Raw genomic sequence first — 20,504 nt, forward strand, 5'->3', positions numbered from 1 at the left:
ATAAAAAAAGGAGTAAGGCAGGGTTGCATTCTCTTGCCCATGCTATTTAACAGCTATTCTGAAGTTATTTTCCAAAATGCATTATGGGAAAGGAAAGAAGAAATAAAAATAAATGGTCAGATGATAAATAATTTATGATATGGTGACAATGCTGCTATATCTGCAGAAAATATAGAAGACCTTCAACTCCTTTTGGACTGTATTAACAAACAAATGTAATGATATGGGCACAACAATGATATGAATCAATGTCAACAAGACTAAATTCATGACTGTGGGTAAAACTCCAGTAAGCCAAGTCCAGCTTTTATTGAATGGAGTTCCAATAGATAGTTACTCATTTTAATTACATTGATAGTTGGCTAAATACTGATATAGATCGGGAAGCAGAAATAAAAACAGAGAATAGTAGTGGCATGTGATGCAAGAAAGCAAATGTATGAGCTTATGCAGCATCAGCCAAAAAAAAAAAAAAAAAAAATCACACCATTCCCTCCAAATGCTTGTCCAGTTCCTCCTTAAATTTATTCAGCCTATCAACTTCCACAACGGCAGATGGAAGTTTGTTCCAGCAATTAACCACCCGTTGGCTAAAGGCAAATTTCCGCACATCTATTCTACATCTGTCCTTTCTTAATTTGAATTTCTGACCCCTTAGGTTCGTAATCTGAACAAGTGGAAGGATCCCATCAGAATTCAGTGTGCTGAACCCATTCAAGGCCTTATACACCTCAATCAGATCACCGTGCAGGTGCCTAGTCTCCAGCCACTGCAATTTGCAGAACTTAAGCCTCTCTTGGTAAGAGGATCCCTTCATTCCCCTCACCAATCTTGTTGCCCTTCTCTGTACACGCTCAAGTAAATCTACATTCTTCCTAAAATGAGGCCTCCAGACCTGTACGCAGTACTCAAGGCGTGGCCTGACAATTGCCTTATACAGAGGGATAATCACCTCCTTTTCCCTGCTAGCAAAATTCCTATATATCATTGACAAAACCCCATGACCTGCCCTGGCAGCCTGTCTGCATTGCTCAGAAAATGTCATATCTGCCTGCACAATTACTCCCAGGTCTTTTTCATTTTCTACCACCTTAAGTGTAGTACCACACAGTTGGTACGTTTCTCTGGGGTTACGTCTACCCATATGCAGTACTTTGCATTTGTCAAGGTTAAACTTCAGTTGCCACTTCTTAGCCCATCTGCCTAAATTATCTAGATCCTGTTGCAGTAGCACACTGCCATTACTGTCATTAACAACCCTGCCAACCTTTGTATCATCTGCAAACTTCGACACTAAGCCTGATATACCTTCATCAATATCATTGATAAATATACAAAACAAACAGTGGACCCAACACCGAACCCTGTGGGACTCCACTAATAACATTAGTCCAAGAAGAGCAGCACCCATTGATTACCACCAATGCTGTGTAACAAAGCTCTAGATCCGTCAATCAGACTGAAATTTGTTAGATGCTATGTGTGGTCCATACTATTATACGGAGTTGAAACTTAGGCTCTGAAAACATCTAGCATGAACAAAATAGAGGCCTCTGAAATATGGATCTACAGATGCTGCTAAAAATATCTTGGTTAGACAAAATCACCAACATTGAAGTCTTGAAATCGAATGGAGGAAAGCATGAATTGCTAAGTTTAGTGAACAGAAGGAAACTGGCTAGTGGAGGACATCCTTAGAAATGAGAAATATAAACTGCTCCAAGTAATAATAGAGGGAAAAATAGAAGGAAAGAGAGGAGTGGGGGAGAAGGAAACTTTCATGGCTGAAAAACATCTGTAATTGGACCAGCAGATCAGCTGAGGATCTTTTTCATCTTGCCCAAGACAGAGAAAGGTACAGCATGGTGATAGTCAACCTTCAATAAGAAGACTGCATCAAAAGAAGAAGTTTACAAAAATTATTCCCACATGATTTTGATGAGTATTATCTCTTGTCTCAGAATAGTATAAGACAGTATCTTTGGAATGGCAGATTCCCAAGTTAGTCCACCTGGTCTCACTGAAACCGAGAATTTCTACTCCATTGTTTCATTTCCCCAGTGACAAATTGTATAGCAGTCAAGTCAGCAGACTATAAATGATGCATTCACATACATCACAGAAAATATCATCCATGCAGCTGTCAATACCATTCCAAAAACATCTGCCTGGTTTTCACCTTTTCTGAAACCATGGTGGAATTCACAATGCACAGCAGCAAAAAAGGATCAAAACAAGGCTTGGGGGATATTCCGCCGATATCCTACCACTGTCAATCTAATCATGTGACTTTTCCCTTAAGAAATGGGTAAAGTCTGAGACTCCATCATCTGTCTACCTGCAGCTCTATTCAGCACACCGAGCTGAGCACTCCAACTTCCTGCCAGTTTACACAGATGGCTCGATGTCGGAATCGTGTGTAGGATCTGCTATTGTTTTTCCAGATACTATAATATCTCAGCAGATTCTTCCTGAATCCAGCATGGGTGCCTCCATATCCAGGTAGGCAGGAGCAGCAGTGCATAGCACGTGCTTCTTGATTAAACCGGGGTTCGAGCCTGTGACCACGAAATACGGAGGATGCGGAAAGGTCAGAGAATGACCACCGCATATCCCTGGAGCAATATGTCCTTAGTTGCTAATGCTCCTAAAAACCAAAAAAACAACAGCATATACACTGCAGAGCTGCATGCTATAGAGTTAGCCTTGGATCACGTTCGAACTTGTCAATGCCAAAGGTCAATAACATATTCTGATTCTTTGAGTGTATTACAGGCTTTATTATTTTTGAGACAACTCCCATCCAGTTCTCTGTCAGGTTCAGCAGAAGATGCATTCTCTTTATGAACACAAGTTTGATATCCACTTCTGCTAGATTCCTGGCCACACTGGGATAAGGGGGAATGATTTGGCTGACACTACAGCCAAATCAGCAGCTCCCACTAATAATCTTTGCCTGTCAGGCCCCTATACAGACTACAAGCAAATAATATACAACAAGATATATTCCCAGTGGCAAGAACTATGACATAGAGAGAGAGAGAACAAATAAATTATACCTGATAAAGCCTGTAATAGAAACATGGCAGTCCAGTCTGTGCAGGAATCGTAGCGAGGAAGTTGTTCTTGCTCGACTCTGCATAGGACACAGTCATCTAACATATTCGTTTCTGCTGAGGACAGATGACCCTCCTATGTGCGAGTCTTGCAACACCATTTTATCAATAAAGCATATTTTAATAGATTACATTAATTTTACCCATGTTCGCAATATATTTTTTACTCATCTAACTGGGCCTTATACACTCAGTCAGATTTTATCAGACAACGACCATGTGTCAGCAGTTTAAGTTTTTACAAGCTATTAATATATACACACACATATAAATTGGATAATTTACTTTTAAACTTATACTGCTGACACATGGTATACAGGTAGTCCTCGTTTTGCACTGTCAGATTTGCACTGATTCGCAATAGTGCCGATCACTAACCAAACGCCATTTTTATTTATTTATTTATTTTTTGCAATTTTTTTATAAATTGAAAGTTTAAAATCATCAGACAAAATTTATCGGCATCATACTGTGCTATATATCGTGCACTGTTCACATCATTTAGGACAATCAGCAATGAGCGCATTCATTTCGTAGACTAGAAAGATTCCCGCCCTCAAAAGTAACCACTCATGGATGCAGGTAGTAAAGATCCATGTGGTGAAGCATTCAGTTGATTGTTTACGCTATTTACACATGTTGGAAATTTATTACGCTAAAATTTTTTTATTAATTGTGCTATTAATAAATTAAATAATAATGATGGTGATAGCCGTGTGTAGTTTTTTCCAATCGTGTTATAAAGTTTATAATTTAATAGAATAAAGACACGCCATGTCTGGTAAAAAAAATAGTTAATTGAATCCTAGTGCAATATTTGGAGGATGGAATCTGGTGAAAGCCACCCTAATGTGTGAAGGGCTATGAATATGTCTCTATCGACTATTATACGACTATGAAGAATGCTAATAAAATAAAACAATCGATGGAAAGTGGTAGGTAAAATTTTGGTGCCCGGAACCTAACCCTGTGATTTTGGATTGACCCCATTATATAAAGGGTTCCATTTGTGCCTGTTTCCCCCAGGAACCTATCCCCGACGTAAATCGAGGGCTACCTGTGTGTATATATATATATATAACCATTTGACAAGGTAATCTTTTTAAAGGTTACCAGAATTTATCTTTGTTGATATTTTAATCTTTTTTTTCTTGCGGCAGTATAACCGCAGTCGTTTTTGCGCCGGTAAAATCTAAATCAATCAATCAATCAAGCCAAATAATGGGAATTGCAAATGGCATAGCCTTCTTTTTACCATTTTCTCACAATCTTAATGCATCAACTTAGGTTTGGCGAACTTAATGTGGAGCCCATTGTTTATCTTGGTCACCGAATTTCATTCCATAATAAGCACAATGTGCATTTTTTGCAAATCCTGTAATATCTTGTCTCTTTGCTTGAGGACTGCATAACTTCCATAGATATAACAAAACTCACTTTTCAACACAATTTTGACACAATAACCTCAAAAATAAATGAAGTTCATGCTGATAAACACTTTTGCCTGGAATTCTCAAGGTCAAGAAACAAATGATTGAAGGCTGTGTTGCCAATATGTGGGATTTAGTTCACAAATTCCCAGCATTTATTCCTAACTTAATACATTCAATAATACAACTCTTGACATCAACTAAGTGATTTGTGAAAGATCGGTACATGACGGAAAAAATGAATAACATTTAAATGATGGAAATTTAAAAGGATCGGTACATGATGAAAAAAATGATAAAAATGAATAAATGTAAAAAACTGATTTAAAAACAGCTATTAGTTTGCAAACATTGAAAACCATGCGGAGTAGTGGTATTTGTGACTGAGGTGAGGTGTGCAACTAAACTCCAGAAAAGAATTTATAATTTTCTAGTATTCTGTGTTACATATTTTAAGGATACACTAAACTAAAAGAATTTGAAAGTGGGACATTATGAAAGAGTGATTGGATTTTGATCAAATTTTGTGATGATGTTAAATGGAATTATAGGAATAAATTAACCTGGCAGTGGTGCCACCCCAAAGTCTAGCAAAAATGGTGGTGGGTCTGACTGGTGTCCAATTTTTAATTTCTGGAAAATATATTTAGTTTTTTCTTAATGGATTATAGTACTTATTAGTTTTTAAGTTTTAATAAAGAAATTTAAATTTTAAAACATGATATGTGTTTTAAACCTTTTATAAAAAAGAAAGATTAATTCTGCAAAAATTGCAAAAAAATATGTTTTAGACATCAAACAATGTCTCTTCTTCTTTTTCCTCTTCCTACTCCATGTTCCAATTTAAAAGACAGTTAAGTGTCCAAAATTTCCAATATGGTGCTTGTGCATATATCTTTGCTTATTATGTATATAAATATTAAAAGTAAAAAAAAAAAAAAAAAAGTGTATATATACGGTTGTGCCCTGTATTCGCTGATTCAGTTAAATACGGAAAAAAAAATGAAAATACTTAACACTTACTACTCACGTGTCCAATACGATGCTTCCCTTTATTTTTTATAATGTCACGTATGGTTTCTCCACCAACATTATAATGGTTCTTTAGAGATTTAATGGATGCACCATTTTCAGACTTTTGAATAATTTCAAGTCTTTGTTTAAATTGAAAGCACAACTCTTGCGTTTGTCCAACATTTTCACAATTCCTAAACAAAAAAAAATAAATAAATAAATAAAAATAAATAAACAAAATTCGTCCTTTTCTGGTGTGACGGAACACAACAATTGATGCGACGCACCAAATCAAACTAAACATTTGGTCTCTCTCTCTTTTTTTTTTTTTTTTTTTTTTTTGTTTTGAGCAGTAGGTGTGAAGACAGCAGGGGTTGCAAGATAATAGGTACACTAATCTCCCAATGACTACTTATAATGCCGGTTCTTGTCGCTTATTTATGACTTGCAAAATATCTGTTTACCTATTCTTGTTATTATTTGAATTTTATGATTTTTTTTTTTTTTTTTTTTAATTTGGAGCTTAAGTGTTCCAGTTAATCCAATCCCGGTAAATCAAGAATTTGCTGTACTTTATTATTACCATATTTAATGTTGGTAATGTCTTATGGTGTGTTTAATTCATCAATTAAACTTTATTATACATATGTATGTACAAGAAAATCAAGTTATATATATGGGGTCAGCAGGTGTTCGCTTATATCCATGGTTTCAGCCATCCACGTTAGGTCTTGGGACATATCTCCCGTGTATACGGGGGTCTTACTGTGTGTTTATATTCAATGCTATTAGTTATTTCCATTTTCAGGTTTTGCTTCAAAATTTGCTGCAAATTTTCTGTACAGTACAAAAAATTTTAAACTACATATAGTAAACCCTCGATTTGATGGACTAATGGGGAGAAGGGGTGTCCATTAATGCCAAAAGTCTGTTAAATCGAATGTAATCTGGGGGTGGCATTTTTTATTGTTCTTAATGTAAAAAAAAAGCTTTAATACAATATACAGTACTGTACAATATAAAATTATGCTGCAATTTGGCCTCTGATTTACGGATATCAGAAACAATTTGTTTCTTTTTTACGCCGTAAATTTCACAAACACGTGCTGCTGAGATGCCTTGTTCTAATTTCTCAGTTAGCTCTAATTTCTGTGCCACATATAAGTCACACGCTTTCTTTTAACTCCTCTATCACTTGGTGCCAATTTAAATTGTAAGGATTGCAAAATTATTTAATAAATAAAGTCAAAATTCAGAAATCACAGAAACACTGTGTATACAACCTGACCACACGATAGCTTGAGGCAGACTGAGACTGAAACAAAACGAGTCATTAGACCTGCAGTTTAGTGTCCCGAGTCACGTTCAGCTCGCAAGTCACCTCCTGCTCTGTAATCTGGTAAACCAGCTATTTGAACACGTTTTCAGAAAGAATAAAAAACAATTTCTTGACTATACAATTTCCTGAATTTGATTATAAAAATAAAAGTAGGTAATTATCAAAACAATAATGGAAATAGGTAATTATTATTAATTTTTAATTAATAATAACATTAAACTTTTGTTTAACCAAAAAAAAATATGGTCTATGTACATTACTGTATTATTATTTGTCCAGTCTGTTAAATCCAAAATCCTTTATATCGGTGTATTTTGCTAAATCGAGGGTTTGCTGTATTTTGCTTCCTGAAGAGAATTCATTTTCCTATCTTTACTGTGTGAAAGTAGTAAATCTTTCCAAAACAGTTAGGATAAGACTGTAGATATTTATGGAACTAATGGGAGAAGTAAGTGAAAGTAAAAAAAAACAGCATTGCCACTTGTCTGGTCATCACTTCTTAAGCAAAAAGCCAAATAGTGCAAAGGTGGTGATGATGGAAGTTCACCTAAGGGGTTCTTGTCTGACAGGTGAATCCTGTTTTTTCTAAATATGGATAATGCAAAGTTCCAAGAGGATAATGCCCATCCACATATTACTAGATTGGCTCTTCAAGTTAACGTCACCAGATCTGTCCCCAGTTGAACATGCGTGGTGGGGGTGTCCGACCTCAATTGATAGATCAGGTGCAAAAGGGCATTCCTCAATATGACATAGTACCTCTCCAACTGAGTGCATGCCGGAGTTGGCATTTGCATTTAAGCATGTGGGGCACATCCATCAGTAATTTCAACAACATAGAGATTTTTCATTGCTGTATCGATTTGAAAATTTAATAATTTTCTTCCTATGATTCCTGTTAACATTATTTTCAACTTTGGCCAAATTGGATTGCTCTTTTGTGATATTCTGTTTTCTTTAGTGTATCTTAAACATATAAATACATATTTATAGATTTAAAATAAACTAAATGCACTTTTAAAATGTTTCTTACATCTTTAAGAAACATTTTAAAAGGTAATATTATATTTTCAGGTTTTATGTATATGGTGCTTGCATGCTACACATATACAAGCAAGTGATATAAGGGTAGTTACATTTTAATATCTGAATATATAACACTGTCCTGAATTAACAAATATGCATGTGTCTATATATATATATATATATATATATCTTTACAGGATGCTGGTTACGGTGAAAAATGTTTTCTTTCCCCAGAAGATGAATATGATGAAGAAGTGCAATCAAAACTTGATGATGAAGTAAAGTTATCAGAGAAATTTTTTTTCCCTTCAAATGTCAGGTTTTTAATATCTGTTTTGCATTTTGCACACAAAGTATTGCTAATTAACATCTTTAGCTGTAGAGATTTCTGGACTTCCAGAATAGTCTTCTCTTTAATGCAGTGGTTTTCGACCTTTTTTTAATAACGGCACCGCCTAAGTAATTTATTTTATTTTGTGGCACCCATACTCAATTTTCTGCTTGTTAGATCCGATTCTCTCTCTCTCTCTATCTAATAATAAAAAAAATAGTATGATAGTTATTAAAATAATATAACTATAAACAAAATTACAATTCATAATACAAATTATATATATATATGTTATATAATAATTTTATTCTTTATATAAAAGTACTAAATAAACATCAATTTTAGATCACCACAAAATTAAAAAGATACTGTTAACCTTTTTATAATGAAAAAAATGTATAAATTAAAAAAAAAAAAAAAAGTAACTTAAACCCAAATTATGTGGCACCCCTGGAATGTCGTTGCGGCATGCTAGTTGAAAACCACTGCTTTAATGTATAACCTCCAGCACTCACCAATCCACTTTCACATAGCCACTGCACCTCTGCCAGAGGTGCCAACTCTTTCTCCTTGTTTCCTGATGAAGATAGTTTCTCCCATTTATTTATTTTTTGTAAAAACTTTGAAATTCATCAGTGTCATTAAATGCCCTTTAAACAACAATCCCCCCCCCCCAACAACCCCAGACTAGTTAATTCAATTTCTGTATACTTATTTTCAGTACCTTGGAAATAGGTAATGGTGTGCTATTTACTATTCAATTAATCTTCTTGTGTCCACGATAATTCAGTTTATGACTCTGCATGAAAGACTGTATTACCTGTCTCAACCCATCCAAACACAGTGCTTTCAGATTGCTGATGCTATTGAACCTGTACTTCGTCTTTGTCTGTAGATTATGGAGAAATATGCCACTTCTTAATTATTCAAATAAAATTCGTGGCCTTCCATTATATATGTCATAAAGCATAGAAATATATAAAAAAACGGAGGGTGTGAAAAGAAAAGATGAAAGAACAAATTTTCATGGATTACAATTACTGATAATCAAAGAAACCCAACAACCATGATGAATATTAGTTTAGTTTAGGAAGAAGAGAGAAATATAAAGGTACTAAAGAGTGAGTATAATTAGTTTAGAGATAGCCGGGGGGGGGGGGAATTATATAATACAAAGAGAAATATTACTAAGCAAAAAGATATTGCCATTTAATGTGCAACCTTGGTGTCACTTATCAAGAACCAGCCATCAAGATTGCAAGTAAAGGTGACAGTATCAAACCTTTGTCTCTGTTTTGGATATAAAATATGAGGGAGTATCAAAAAGTTGTCTACATATTCAATGACTAACATGCAAAATTTCATTCCTGTAGGTGATTGTACTCCAGAGATGGAGCCCGGAATCTGAGGAAGGATGCTATGGTTGACAAAGTGGAGTATCGAGCAGCGATCGAGTTCCTGGGCAAAAAGCTCAGGAAATTGACGAAGAAATGAAAGCTGAGTATGGGCAGAATTGTCTATCCTCTGACACTGTAAAAATGTGGAAACAGGGGTTCCAGTTCAGTCATACAAGTCTTTGATGAGCCAAGAGAAGGAAGGCCATCAACATTCACATACAATGAAATGGTTGCAAAGGTTAAGTGGCTGGTGTTGAGTGACAGATGTGTGATGATTCATTTCATTGCAAATGCAGTGGGAATTAGTTATGGGTCTGTTCACAGCAAATTCACATGACCATCTCCACATGTCTAAGGTCTCTGCATGTTGGGTTCCAAGATTGCTGACACCTTTGCAGAATCAATGTTGAATGCAATGTTCTTGCCAACTGTTGGATTTGTGCTACTGCAGCATCCATCCTATTCTCCTGACCTAGCACCATCAGACTTCTTGTTTTCAGAAATGAAGAAACCATTGCATGGATGCCACTTTGATTCATCTTAGGAAGGCATCAATGAACTGGAATCATGGTTTCAAGCAAAAAGTGCAGTCTTCTATAATCAAGGCATTAAACAACTGATCCAGAGATGGGAGAAATGTGTTACTATACACGGAGATTACATAGAAAAGGATTAAATTTCCTGTGAAGTTTCACCTTTCTAGGGCTATTATTTCTAGTTAAGGGTATGAACCTTTTGATACCCCCTCGTAAATGCTGACGTTAAAACTAGGTGTTAATAATTTGGAATTAAGGCATTAAAAAAATTAAAGCGTACTGGGAATTATGTCAAAAAGGGAGGAAATATGCATCAGGCATGTAGTTTATATAATTGGTTCTGCAAAGAATGGAAATACTCATGGAAGTAGAAGAGGAGTTACCAAGTGAAGTCTTATGTATTTTATTCCTAAATTTCAAATTACTGTTATTTTTTTTTAAACATATTGATCTATAGCACCTTGTATATTTCCATAACATTTTGTCTGACTACAACTCAATTTCAGTATGGATTTTCTGTTAATTTTATTGCTCACTTCTTGTTATCTAGATTTGTACATTTTTTATATAGTGTAAACCAGAGCTACAATGCTCAATACGTTCTGCATTGATTTCAATATTTGTAGAAGAATAAGAGAAATTCCTCAATATGATACGTAGAATGATCTGGAGAATATCACTTTCATATGATATTCTCCAAAATTAAAATGAATATAACATTAATGAAAAATAAATTGAAAACAATTAAAAAAATCACAAATCTATGGAGATATAGATTTGCAACGATTAATTATGCGAAGACTTGTATTGAAGGCCTCCATAGATTTGTGACATGAAGCCCAGGCCACAGAAATAAAAAAGACACATTAACAAATTGAATACATTATCGCAAGTATCAAGAAAGGTTCGAGTTTAAACACATTCTCACGAGCTTTTGACCAAGTGCATACGAGTTCGCTGACTACCCTCCCCCCCCCACACACACACACATGCATACAACACGGTAACACACAATCAGAATGCTTCAGCTAGTTCTTGAACACCCCCTCTCCCAATGTGCAACATATCTATGTATCAACAGGTTACAAATCTTTCCTCGTATACGCTATCGCAGGACCAGATTTCACATTTATCCAAAGGATTAAATTATAATTTACCATCTCACAAGCCTAAAAAACAGTTGTAATGGATATTGAATTTGGACTTCGTATGTTCCACAAAAAGATTTATTTATTCAACAAGTTAACCAAGTGATGAATAACATGAAAGAAATGTGACTTCCTAAATTGAACAGACATGAAAGTTCAGCTTTATGGGCCCCGAGTGCCAAGCGTATCTTGTGATCAGGCTATTTCTCTGTGATTATAAAGCGATTTCTAAAGTGAGAGTGATACGCATTCATAGAGTTTAAAGCAAATTCTATATATACAGTTGCTGAAAGGTATCAGCACAAAGGATCCTAAGAAAGGAAAAACACCTTTCTTTTATTTATTTTCTGGTTCTATAACTACTAATCAACTTCTGCTTAGTCACTAGTTGGCACTGCTTCTGCCTCCCCGTGGCAGGGCTGGAAACCTGGGAGGAAAAGCTCTCATTCCCAGGGCTAAAAGGAGCAAACATGAATGATACAAATGTTATAACCACAGATCCCAAAGATCCGACTTTGAGTCGGAAAAATGAGGATAACGAGACTAATGTAACCAAAAGACAAAAAAAAGGACATGGCATCGCTTCATGCACCCACTTTTCTAGTCCTTCATTCAACATCAGAACAGACATTGGTGAAACTGTCGCCATCCAAAAATGTCTAGAAAGTGTGGCTGGAACACCAAAAAATGTCAAGCGACTGAAATCAGGCAACATTTTAGTGGAGACAGCCAATGCAAAACATGCAGAAAGACTGCTTCAGATGAGAACTTTTGGTGGGATCCTAGTAGCGGTCACTCCACATAATAGCCTAAGTACATCAAAAGGAGCAATTTCTGAATGGGACCTTAGTGTCTAAGAAGAAGAAATTAAAAATGAGCTGGAAGATCAAGGTGTCATAGCTGTGAGAAATATTAAAGTTACTAGAGATGGTATACTTACTCCAACTAGAAATCTGGTACTGACCTTTAACACTCACAAACCACCTACATCGGTGAAGGAAGGATATCTAAATTGTAACATCTGACCATACATTCCGAATCCTCTCAGCTGATTTAGCCAAGAGTATGATCATTCACAAATGACATGCAGTGGAGTTCCCATCTGTTCCAACTGTGGATCTCAAGATCACACCAATCAGAACTGTCCAGCCGTGCAACCGAAGTGTCCAAACTGTAAGGGGGACCGTTCCTCCTATTCTAAGAACTGTGAATTCTGGAAAAGAGAAAAGCAGATTCGATGATATAAAGTAGAACACTCCGTCACATACCAAGAAGCTAAGAGAACTGTACTCCCGACTATTTTAAACAGCCCTTCCCCTTCCTATGCACAGGTCATAAAGAATCGGTGTACAATAGAGACCCAAACAGATTTCACAATTCCTTCAAAGAAGTCTATTTCAGATTGGGCATGAGCTCTACTTATCACATCCCAGCCAACACAAAAAGAGAAAGTCACAAACACACCACTATTTGTACCTCCGAATGCAAATCACTCGGAAACGAAAAGCCACAGAAAAACGTAATATCATAAGCCAGAAGCCAACGGAACAAATGGATACAGAAGTGACTAATTAAGCAGAGGAATCAGTACTAGAGATTTTTGTGGAAGAAGGGATGGATACCGGCAAACCATATTTTCCAAAAGAAAAACCTAAACTCAAAAAGCTTAAAGCAACATCTAAGAAACAGTCTGACACATTCTCCAAAACCAAATAATGGGGACTATAATCCAATGGAACTGCAGAGGTTTTTGCACTAATATACATGATATATATGATCTGATTGCACAGCATACCTCGCTGTGTCGTTGCCTGCAAGGAACATATCTCACACCTCAAGACTCTCCCGCAGTAAAGAACTATATCACATACTGTAAAGACAGAGTAACAGGCAGCACAACCCATGGTGGAGTGGCAATTTTGGTAAATTCGCACATTTCTTCCCAATTTCTTTCACTAAACACAACCCTTGAGACGGTTGCAGTACGCATAGTCATTAAATCTCTCATAGCCATTATAACAATTTGCGTTTCCCCAAACCAAGAATTGCAACAAAAGACGTAGAAGATATACTAACTCAGTTACCTCCACCCTTCTATATACTGGGAGACCTCAATGGACACAGCCCTGTGTGGGGTAACACAGCCATAGAACAGAGAGGAAAACAGACTGAAAAATAGATAGAACAGAATAAGTTAACCCTATTGAATGATGGCACACATACATACATGCATCTTCCATCGGGAAATGGCACGACTATCGACCTATCATTATGCTCACCAACATTATTTCCAATACTTGATTGGTTTGTACACAGAGATCCTCTCAGCAACGATCACTATCCGATAATCATTACCATGATATCAGGAACCACATGTCAGTCACGTAGAAATAGTGTTTTTCCTTCTGCTTGGAAATTTGCTCATATCCAACCATTTCCTAAAAAGGGTTGACAAATCCCTCCCATCCAATTATCGTCCCATTGCAATTACTTCTACTCTTTCTAAAGTAATGGAGAAATCAATTAACCGCCAATTTCGATGCCATATGCGAAGCATATGGCATCGAAATGAAAATAAGAAACAATCTAATATTAAATGTAATATTTATTAGAAATTTCAAACAAATTCTTTCAAACCAGCGCCTTTGCTAGCTAAAAAACGTATCCCGCCAGTGCTATCACCTGTTTCGCTAAAGTGTTGATAAAGGTGTTTTGCCTTTTCACGAATGATGAGTGAACTTAACGGAATTATATTTTGAGTTCGGTCTTCTGTCCACAGATTTAAAGCCTTTTCCATTTTTTCTAATTTAACATCATGAGTTACAAAGCAAATTTTTGAAGCAATTAGCATGTTTTCAGGGACACTACGGCGGATTTTTTCTTCCGTTTTTTTGATTTATTGTACCGTTGACTCGTTGATTTTATTATCTTTTGCCACTGAGGAGACACTTTCGCCATTAGAAATTTTGTCTAATAACTCAATTTTATTTGCTAATGTCATCACTTTCTTTGATCTTTTCACATTTCCCTTGTTAGTCGTAGCCATATTTTTGTACGTGTTAGAAAGAACTTGTCCACAATAAAGTCACTTTCTTCCGTTAACACACTCGAAAAAGTCTGTTTTACACTGCAAAACAGTAGATTTATCACTTTTGTGAGCATATCAATTTATAAATTTATTCAATTTATAAGCATATAAATTAAAAGCAAACGACGAAACCTTCCATGACAAGTGCATAACACATACTGAACAAGGATTAGCGAGAAACATCCACGATCGCAATTTTGTCACCCCTCTCCCCCCACCCACTGATCGCTGTTTTGACCGGGAAAGATAATTTTAGCCATGCCCATGTTTTTTTTTTATGGCGGAAAATGTTCACGGTGCTTTAAAATTCACGTTTTTTTATATTTCATTTTATATTAAATCAGTGACCGCAAATAGCGAGGGTTTACTGCATATATATGTAAATGTTGTGTATGTTAGTTAAAAATCGTTGTATGGCTATTTCAAATGGTTCACGTTAGTGCTTTTTCCCACCTCCTGCTGGGATAAGTTCAGTCTCTTCTGTTTCCATTGGTCTGTTCTCTGTAGAACCAGTTATAAACTACATGTATAATGCACATAATTTCCCCCCTCTCCCATCCACCCCTTTCACTTTCCTTTTGATGTTATTTCTGTTATGCTTTAATTTTCTTAATGCCTTAATTTATTCCAGATTATAAAATCCTCTAGTTTTAACCTAAACGTTAATGGCATATATTGATATCCAAAACAGACAAAAGGTTTGATATTGTCACCTTTACTTGCAATCTTGATGATTGGTCCTTGATAAGTGACACTAAGGTTGCTGCACATTATGTGACAGTACCTTTTTGCTTAGTATTGTTTCCTTTTGCATTATGTAATCCTCACCTATCTCTTAATTAATTATACTCACTGTTTAGTACCTTTCTATTTCTCTCTTCTTTCTGTTGATGATATTACTTATATATAACAGTATACACACATATACGTATAAATTGTGTTATTCTTAAACACTACTTTTAAGCCTATGTTCTATTTTAATTAAATTTTCAGTTGTGATAATGCTGAGGTTCATCAGCCATTTTCAGTCCACTGCAGGATGAAGGCTTATTCAGCAACTTCCCAGTTCCTTCTGTTTTGACCACTGGCCATCCATTTACTACCCACAAACTCATAAATTTCATCTATCCATCTCCGCCTTTGTCTTCCAGGTTTCCTTCTAGCTCTGCTTGGGTGCCATTCTGTTATTTTCTTAGTCCATCTGTCATCATGTCTTCAAGCTGTGTCTTGCCCAAGACCATTTTAGTTCTTTAGTTTTGATAAGAATGTCGTTTACTTGAGTTTGCTGCCTAATCCATGTGTTTCTCTTCTTATCTAACAGTCTGATTCCCAATATAATTCGTTCCATTCTTCGCTGTGTAGTTCTCAGCTTCTCTTCCATTCTTTTGGTGAGTGCCCAAGTTTCACTTCCATAAGTCATGGTGGGGAGTATACATTGGTTCATTATTTTACGTTTCAGACAAACTGGGATATTGCTCTTCAGTATGTGACTATAATTTCCTGAATGCTATCCATCCAAAATTTATTCTTCTCTTGACTTCCAGCCATTTATCATTATTACCACTAATAACTTGTCCCAGATAAGTATATGACTCCACCTTTTCAATTACTGCTCCTTCAATCATTATTTTCCTTTCTGTGGCATACTTATTCATCATTACTTTTGTTTTAGCCCTATTCACCTTTAATCCAAAATCCTTACTAACTGTGCATAACTGATTAAGATTTTCCTCTAATTCTTTGGGATTGTGGCTTATGACCACAATATCATCTGCAAATCGTAAATGGTTTAGGTACTCTCCGTTCATATTGACTCCTTTCTATGACCAATCTAATCTTCTGAAAGCTTCCTCAAAGGCAGCAGTAAACAGCTTCGGAGATATTGTGTCTCCTTGTCGAACTCCTTTCTCAATTTTAAATTGCCTACTGTCTTTGTCTAGTCTAATAAAGGAGGTAGCACTCTCATATATTTTCTTCAAAATCATAATATATGGGGTATCTATGCCTTGTCTTTCCAGTGCCCAAAACATTGCCTTATGCTGTATGGAGTCAAATGCCTTTTCATAATCCACAAATGCCAGGCATAATGGTGTTTTATATTCATTTGCTTTCTCCGTTAGCTGTGATATTACGTGAAGGTGATCCGTAGTTGAGAATCCTGTCCTAAAGCCAGCTTGCTCTTTCGGTTGATTCTCATCAAGTACTCTTTCTAATCTGTTAGTAATGACCCTTGTGAACGACTTATAGATGTGGGGTAACAGGCTAATTGGTCTATCATTTCCAATTTCTGATTTATCTCCTTTCTTTGCAGCAAAACTATGATTGCATTATTCCACTGCTTAGGCATCACACCTTTTCTAATGCACTTTGTGAAGGTTCTTGCCAGTTTTTGTGTTATGTCTCTTTCTCTCAATTTTAACAACTCTGCAGTAACTTCATCTTCCCCCGGGGCTTTCTGATTCTTCATTTTCTTCAATGCAGGTTCTACCTCACCAGGAAGAATATTGGGTACGTCGTATGTGTTGCTAATTTGCAATCCATCTTCCCCACTGCTGGCATCATTCCCTCACTCCGTGTATAATTCTCTATAGTAGGCTTCTGCTATTTGAATTATGCCTTCTCTGCTGTTTATAAGTATACCATCGCTATTCTTCAGTTTCAGTATCATTTGCCTTTCTGTATTACTGCTCCTGGCTACTGATTTAAATCTTTTGTTTTCCCTTTATGCTTGTTCTACTTTTCTTGTGTTAAATCTTCTTATGTCCTCTCTGAGTCTCTTTCTAATGGCTTTGCATAACTCAGTATACTCAATTTTTTGCTTGTCAGTGTTTATCTTGCTCTTCATTTTTCACCTTCGGTTCATCATAACAAGTGTTTCTTGACTAATTTTTCCTTCTTTGGATTTCTTTTACTCTATAGGTTTCTTGGGCTCTATGACTTTCAGAAAGTTGTAATATTCCTAGTCGCTAGGCCGACCGGGCTAGCCGAGTGGGTCAAGTACCTGCCCGGCAACCCAAAGGTCGCGGGTTCGATTCCCGCCTCGGGCTTGGATCAAAGTACTGCAAAAACCTTGGGAGGTGCAATATGGCCACAGAAGCCGATGCGCCAACAACTACCAAAATCACCTAGTCGCTATCTTTGTCTTGAGCAGTCTGTAGAAGCTCAAACTTGTTCTTAAGTTCCAGTACATACTGCTTTTTGTCCTCTTCTGTTATCTCAAAGACCTTTGTATTATTTACTAGAGTCAGTTTTTTTCTTTCCTTTCCTATATCTGTATCAAGTGTACATCTTACCATTCTGTGATCACTTCCAACATTTACCTTATTCAGGACGGTAACATCATTCACAATATATCTTCTGTTAGTGCAGATGAAGTCGATTTCATTAGTTGTTAATCCATTAGGACTCTACCATGTCCACTTTCTGTTCACCCTTTTCTTGAAAAAAAGTATTCATTACTGACAAAACTTGAGATTCTGCAAATTCCACAAGTCTTCTGCCTCTTTCATTTCTTTCACCAATTCCAAAATTTCCTATAGTTCCCCTTTCTGCGCTGTTTTGTCTTTTTCCAACCTTAGCATTGAAGTCCACCATAATAATAGTGTAGTGGGTTTTCTGCTCATCTAGAAGAACCTCAATTTCGGTGTATATTTCTTCAACCTCTTCATCATCATGGCTCGATGTTGGTGCATAAATCATTATAATCTTTAGCTTGTACCTCTTAGAAATCTTGAGTATTAGTCTTGACACCCTTGGTGATGTACCTTTGAATTCCAAAATGTTGTTTTTTAAATCTTTATGGACCAGAAACCCAACTCCACCTTCACTCCTTTCACTGTTTCCATTGGTGTACAGCAGATTTCCACTTGATAAACTTATAAGTGATTCATTTCTTCTTCTTGTTTCGGCCAAACCGATGATATTCCAATTCACATTTTCTAATTCCTTTTCCAGTTCTAATATCCTGTCTTCACCAATGAGTGACCTTACGTTGTAACAGGCCAAGTTCAGTTTCCGTGCATGGCTGCCTGGTCGTACCCAGAGATTCTTAGCATCCTCTGCTTCCACTCTGATCCTCTTGCTGCCGTAAGAGGGGGAGTGAAAGCTGCTGTGGACTGAGGGCCATTTGTTTTGTCGTGCTGTCATATGCTGGCGGGTTTGGTCTTTTCCCCTTCACACTGACCGGGTGTCTTGAAGAGAACCACTCTACACGTTCGTTGCCACCTAAGTGACGTAATAAGGCTTACGATCGAGAAGGTGTGCATGAGTGGATTTTAGGGATTCAGGCCAACCGGACTTCTCCTAAATCTTCTGTAATAGAAAGATATTGGATCCATCAGTGTTTTAGACTGTCTGATAATACACAGGATACCTCTTCCCCTCTAAGCCCCAATGCTGAGGTTATGTTGTGTTAATGCTTTTGTAGGAGTAAACAATTAAACATTATATGCACATTGATATATAATAGGTCAAAGTACTGATTGATTTTTGTTTTGCAAATGGTAGTGTAAATTTTTATTCTTTTGGGTGGGAGGCATTACTGCTAATTAAGCCCTAACTAACTGGCTAGCCATTGTTGTTTTAGTAGTTCTTTGTTGCCTATTGTTCTATGTTAACAATTAATGTGAAATCAAGTTAAAAGGTATATAAATGTAAAATATGAAAAGATTTTACTTAAATATTAAAAGATCCCATTCGACCCTGGGAATGGTATACCTTGGCGAGAGAAGTCCTGACAATCTGTCGTGGAATTAGGGTTTGCTGCAGACTGAGGGTTATAACCCTATGATCAGATGTGATCCAATGGTTCTGTACCTTCCAGGGAATGAGGTGTTCTGCTATTGTGCGGCTTACAAGGGCTAGATCAATGTTTGTTTCTCAAACTGTACTTGAAAACGTGGGAAGCTGATTTGGTAGGTTCAGAATAGTAAAGTTACTGCTTACTCTGCACTCCTCCAATCACTGTCCATTGTGTGTACCTCTCCTATCCGGCCTCTCACTATGCCAGGCCAGGGACCTGCAATTTGCATCCATTCCAATAATAATTTTTGCACTTGGAAGCTGGTGCTGTAGGGTTTGCATATACGTTGTGACAGGGAGAATGTCCTCTCCCAGTTTGGCATAGACCGAAAAGACATAAGTCCCCCAGTAATGAGGCAATGTGGGCACACACACTGTTTAGTTTGTGCAAAGGTCGGTTAGTTTTGTAACTGTGAGGTCTAGGTTACAAACCACTGCAGCCGCCCAAGGAGTGTCCCTTTCTACTTGGACAATCTTGAACTTCATGGGGTAACCTCCCACTCCTTTATTATGTGTATACGGCTTCTGGAGTATCAGCATGTACAGGTTTTTTTCATTACATTTCTTAACTAGCTGAGCAGCAACTGCCCTAGAAAGCTGTGCATTATGTTGCGCAATTTTTATCCAGAAGTGATTGTATTGTTTTGGATTACTCCCCATAATTTATCCGTAGCTGTTGTGTACTCCTTGCTTTATTGGTATGTTGGGCAGGTGCTATCCCTTATAGAGTGGTCCTGTGGCAGCTTGCAGTTGATTTAGACCGGGGGCTTCAGCTTTGTTAGGACAGTCTCTGTTTGTGGCCATCTTTAGCACAGTGGCCACATGTAGAGTAGAGTGTGTTTGCCTGCAGGTGGGTGTCTGTTATGTGGCCAAAACGACAACACCTGAAGCATTTGGGGATAGCCACATACTCCCTGTAGCAGTGACTGCCCCAATTTACATATACCCTTGTGTGTTGCTTTAAGGATTTCCAAGCAACTGTGGACAGCTCTAAGACCCAGTTGACAGCACCTCCAGTCCTGGCTGTGGTCTTGAACTTTGGTGTGATGTGCTGTTCTGGTGCTCCGTCCCATTGCAATTCACTGATATTTTTCCTGTAGATTTCTTGGACTAACTCTTCAGAAGTGATATCATTATGTAGGTCATGTATCATTATGCAGGGCCCTTTTTGCCTTGGCGGTTCGACAATCAGCCCCATCGAGAATATTTTTGGGTTTTTTTAATATCCCCTATATGTCTTGTTCTGTTTCAGTTTGAATGATCACGCCAACATTTCTTG

The 20,504-nt window shown here is 36.9% G+C and overlaps 1 protein-coding gene across 1 annotated transcript in view; it reads left to right on the forward strand.

The window, feature by feature from the left end:
• Window positions 1-20,504, forward strand: part of LOC150085526 (transcription initiation factor TFIID subunit 1-like) — a 700,666-nt gene that overhangs the window by 379,621 nt on the left and 300,541 nt on the right. Inside the window, 1 exon segment of the mRNA XM_090374589.1 lies at window positions 8,123-8,203. Coding sequence (XP_090230715.1) covers window positions 8,123-8,203 — 81 coding nt within the window.

Source organism: Mastigoproctus giganteus, chromosome 5 (assembly GCF_048544385.1).
Source record: "Mastigoproctus giganteus isolate SK-2022 chromosome 5, ASM4854438v1, whole genome shotgun sequence".
Lineage (NCBI taxonomy): Eukaryota > Metazoa > Arthropoda > Arachnida > Uropygi > Thelyphonidae > Mastigoproctus > Mastigoproctus giganteus.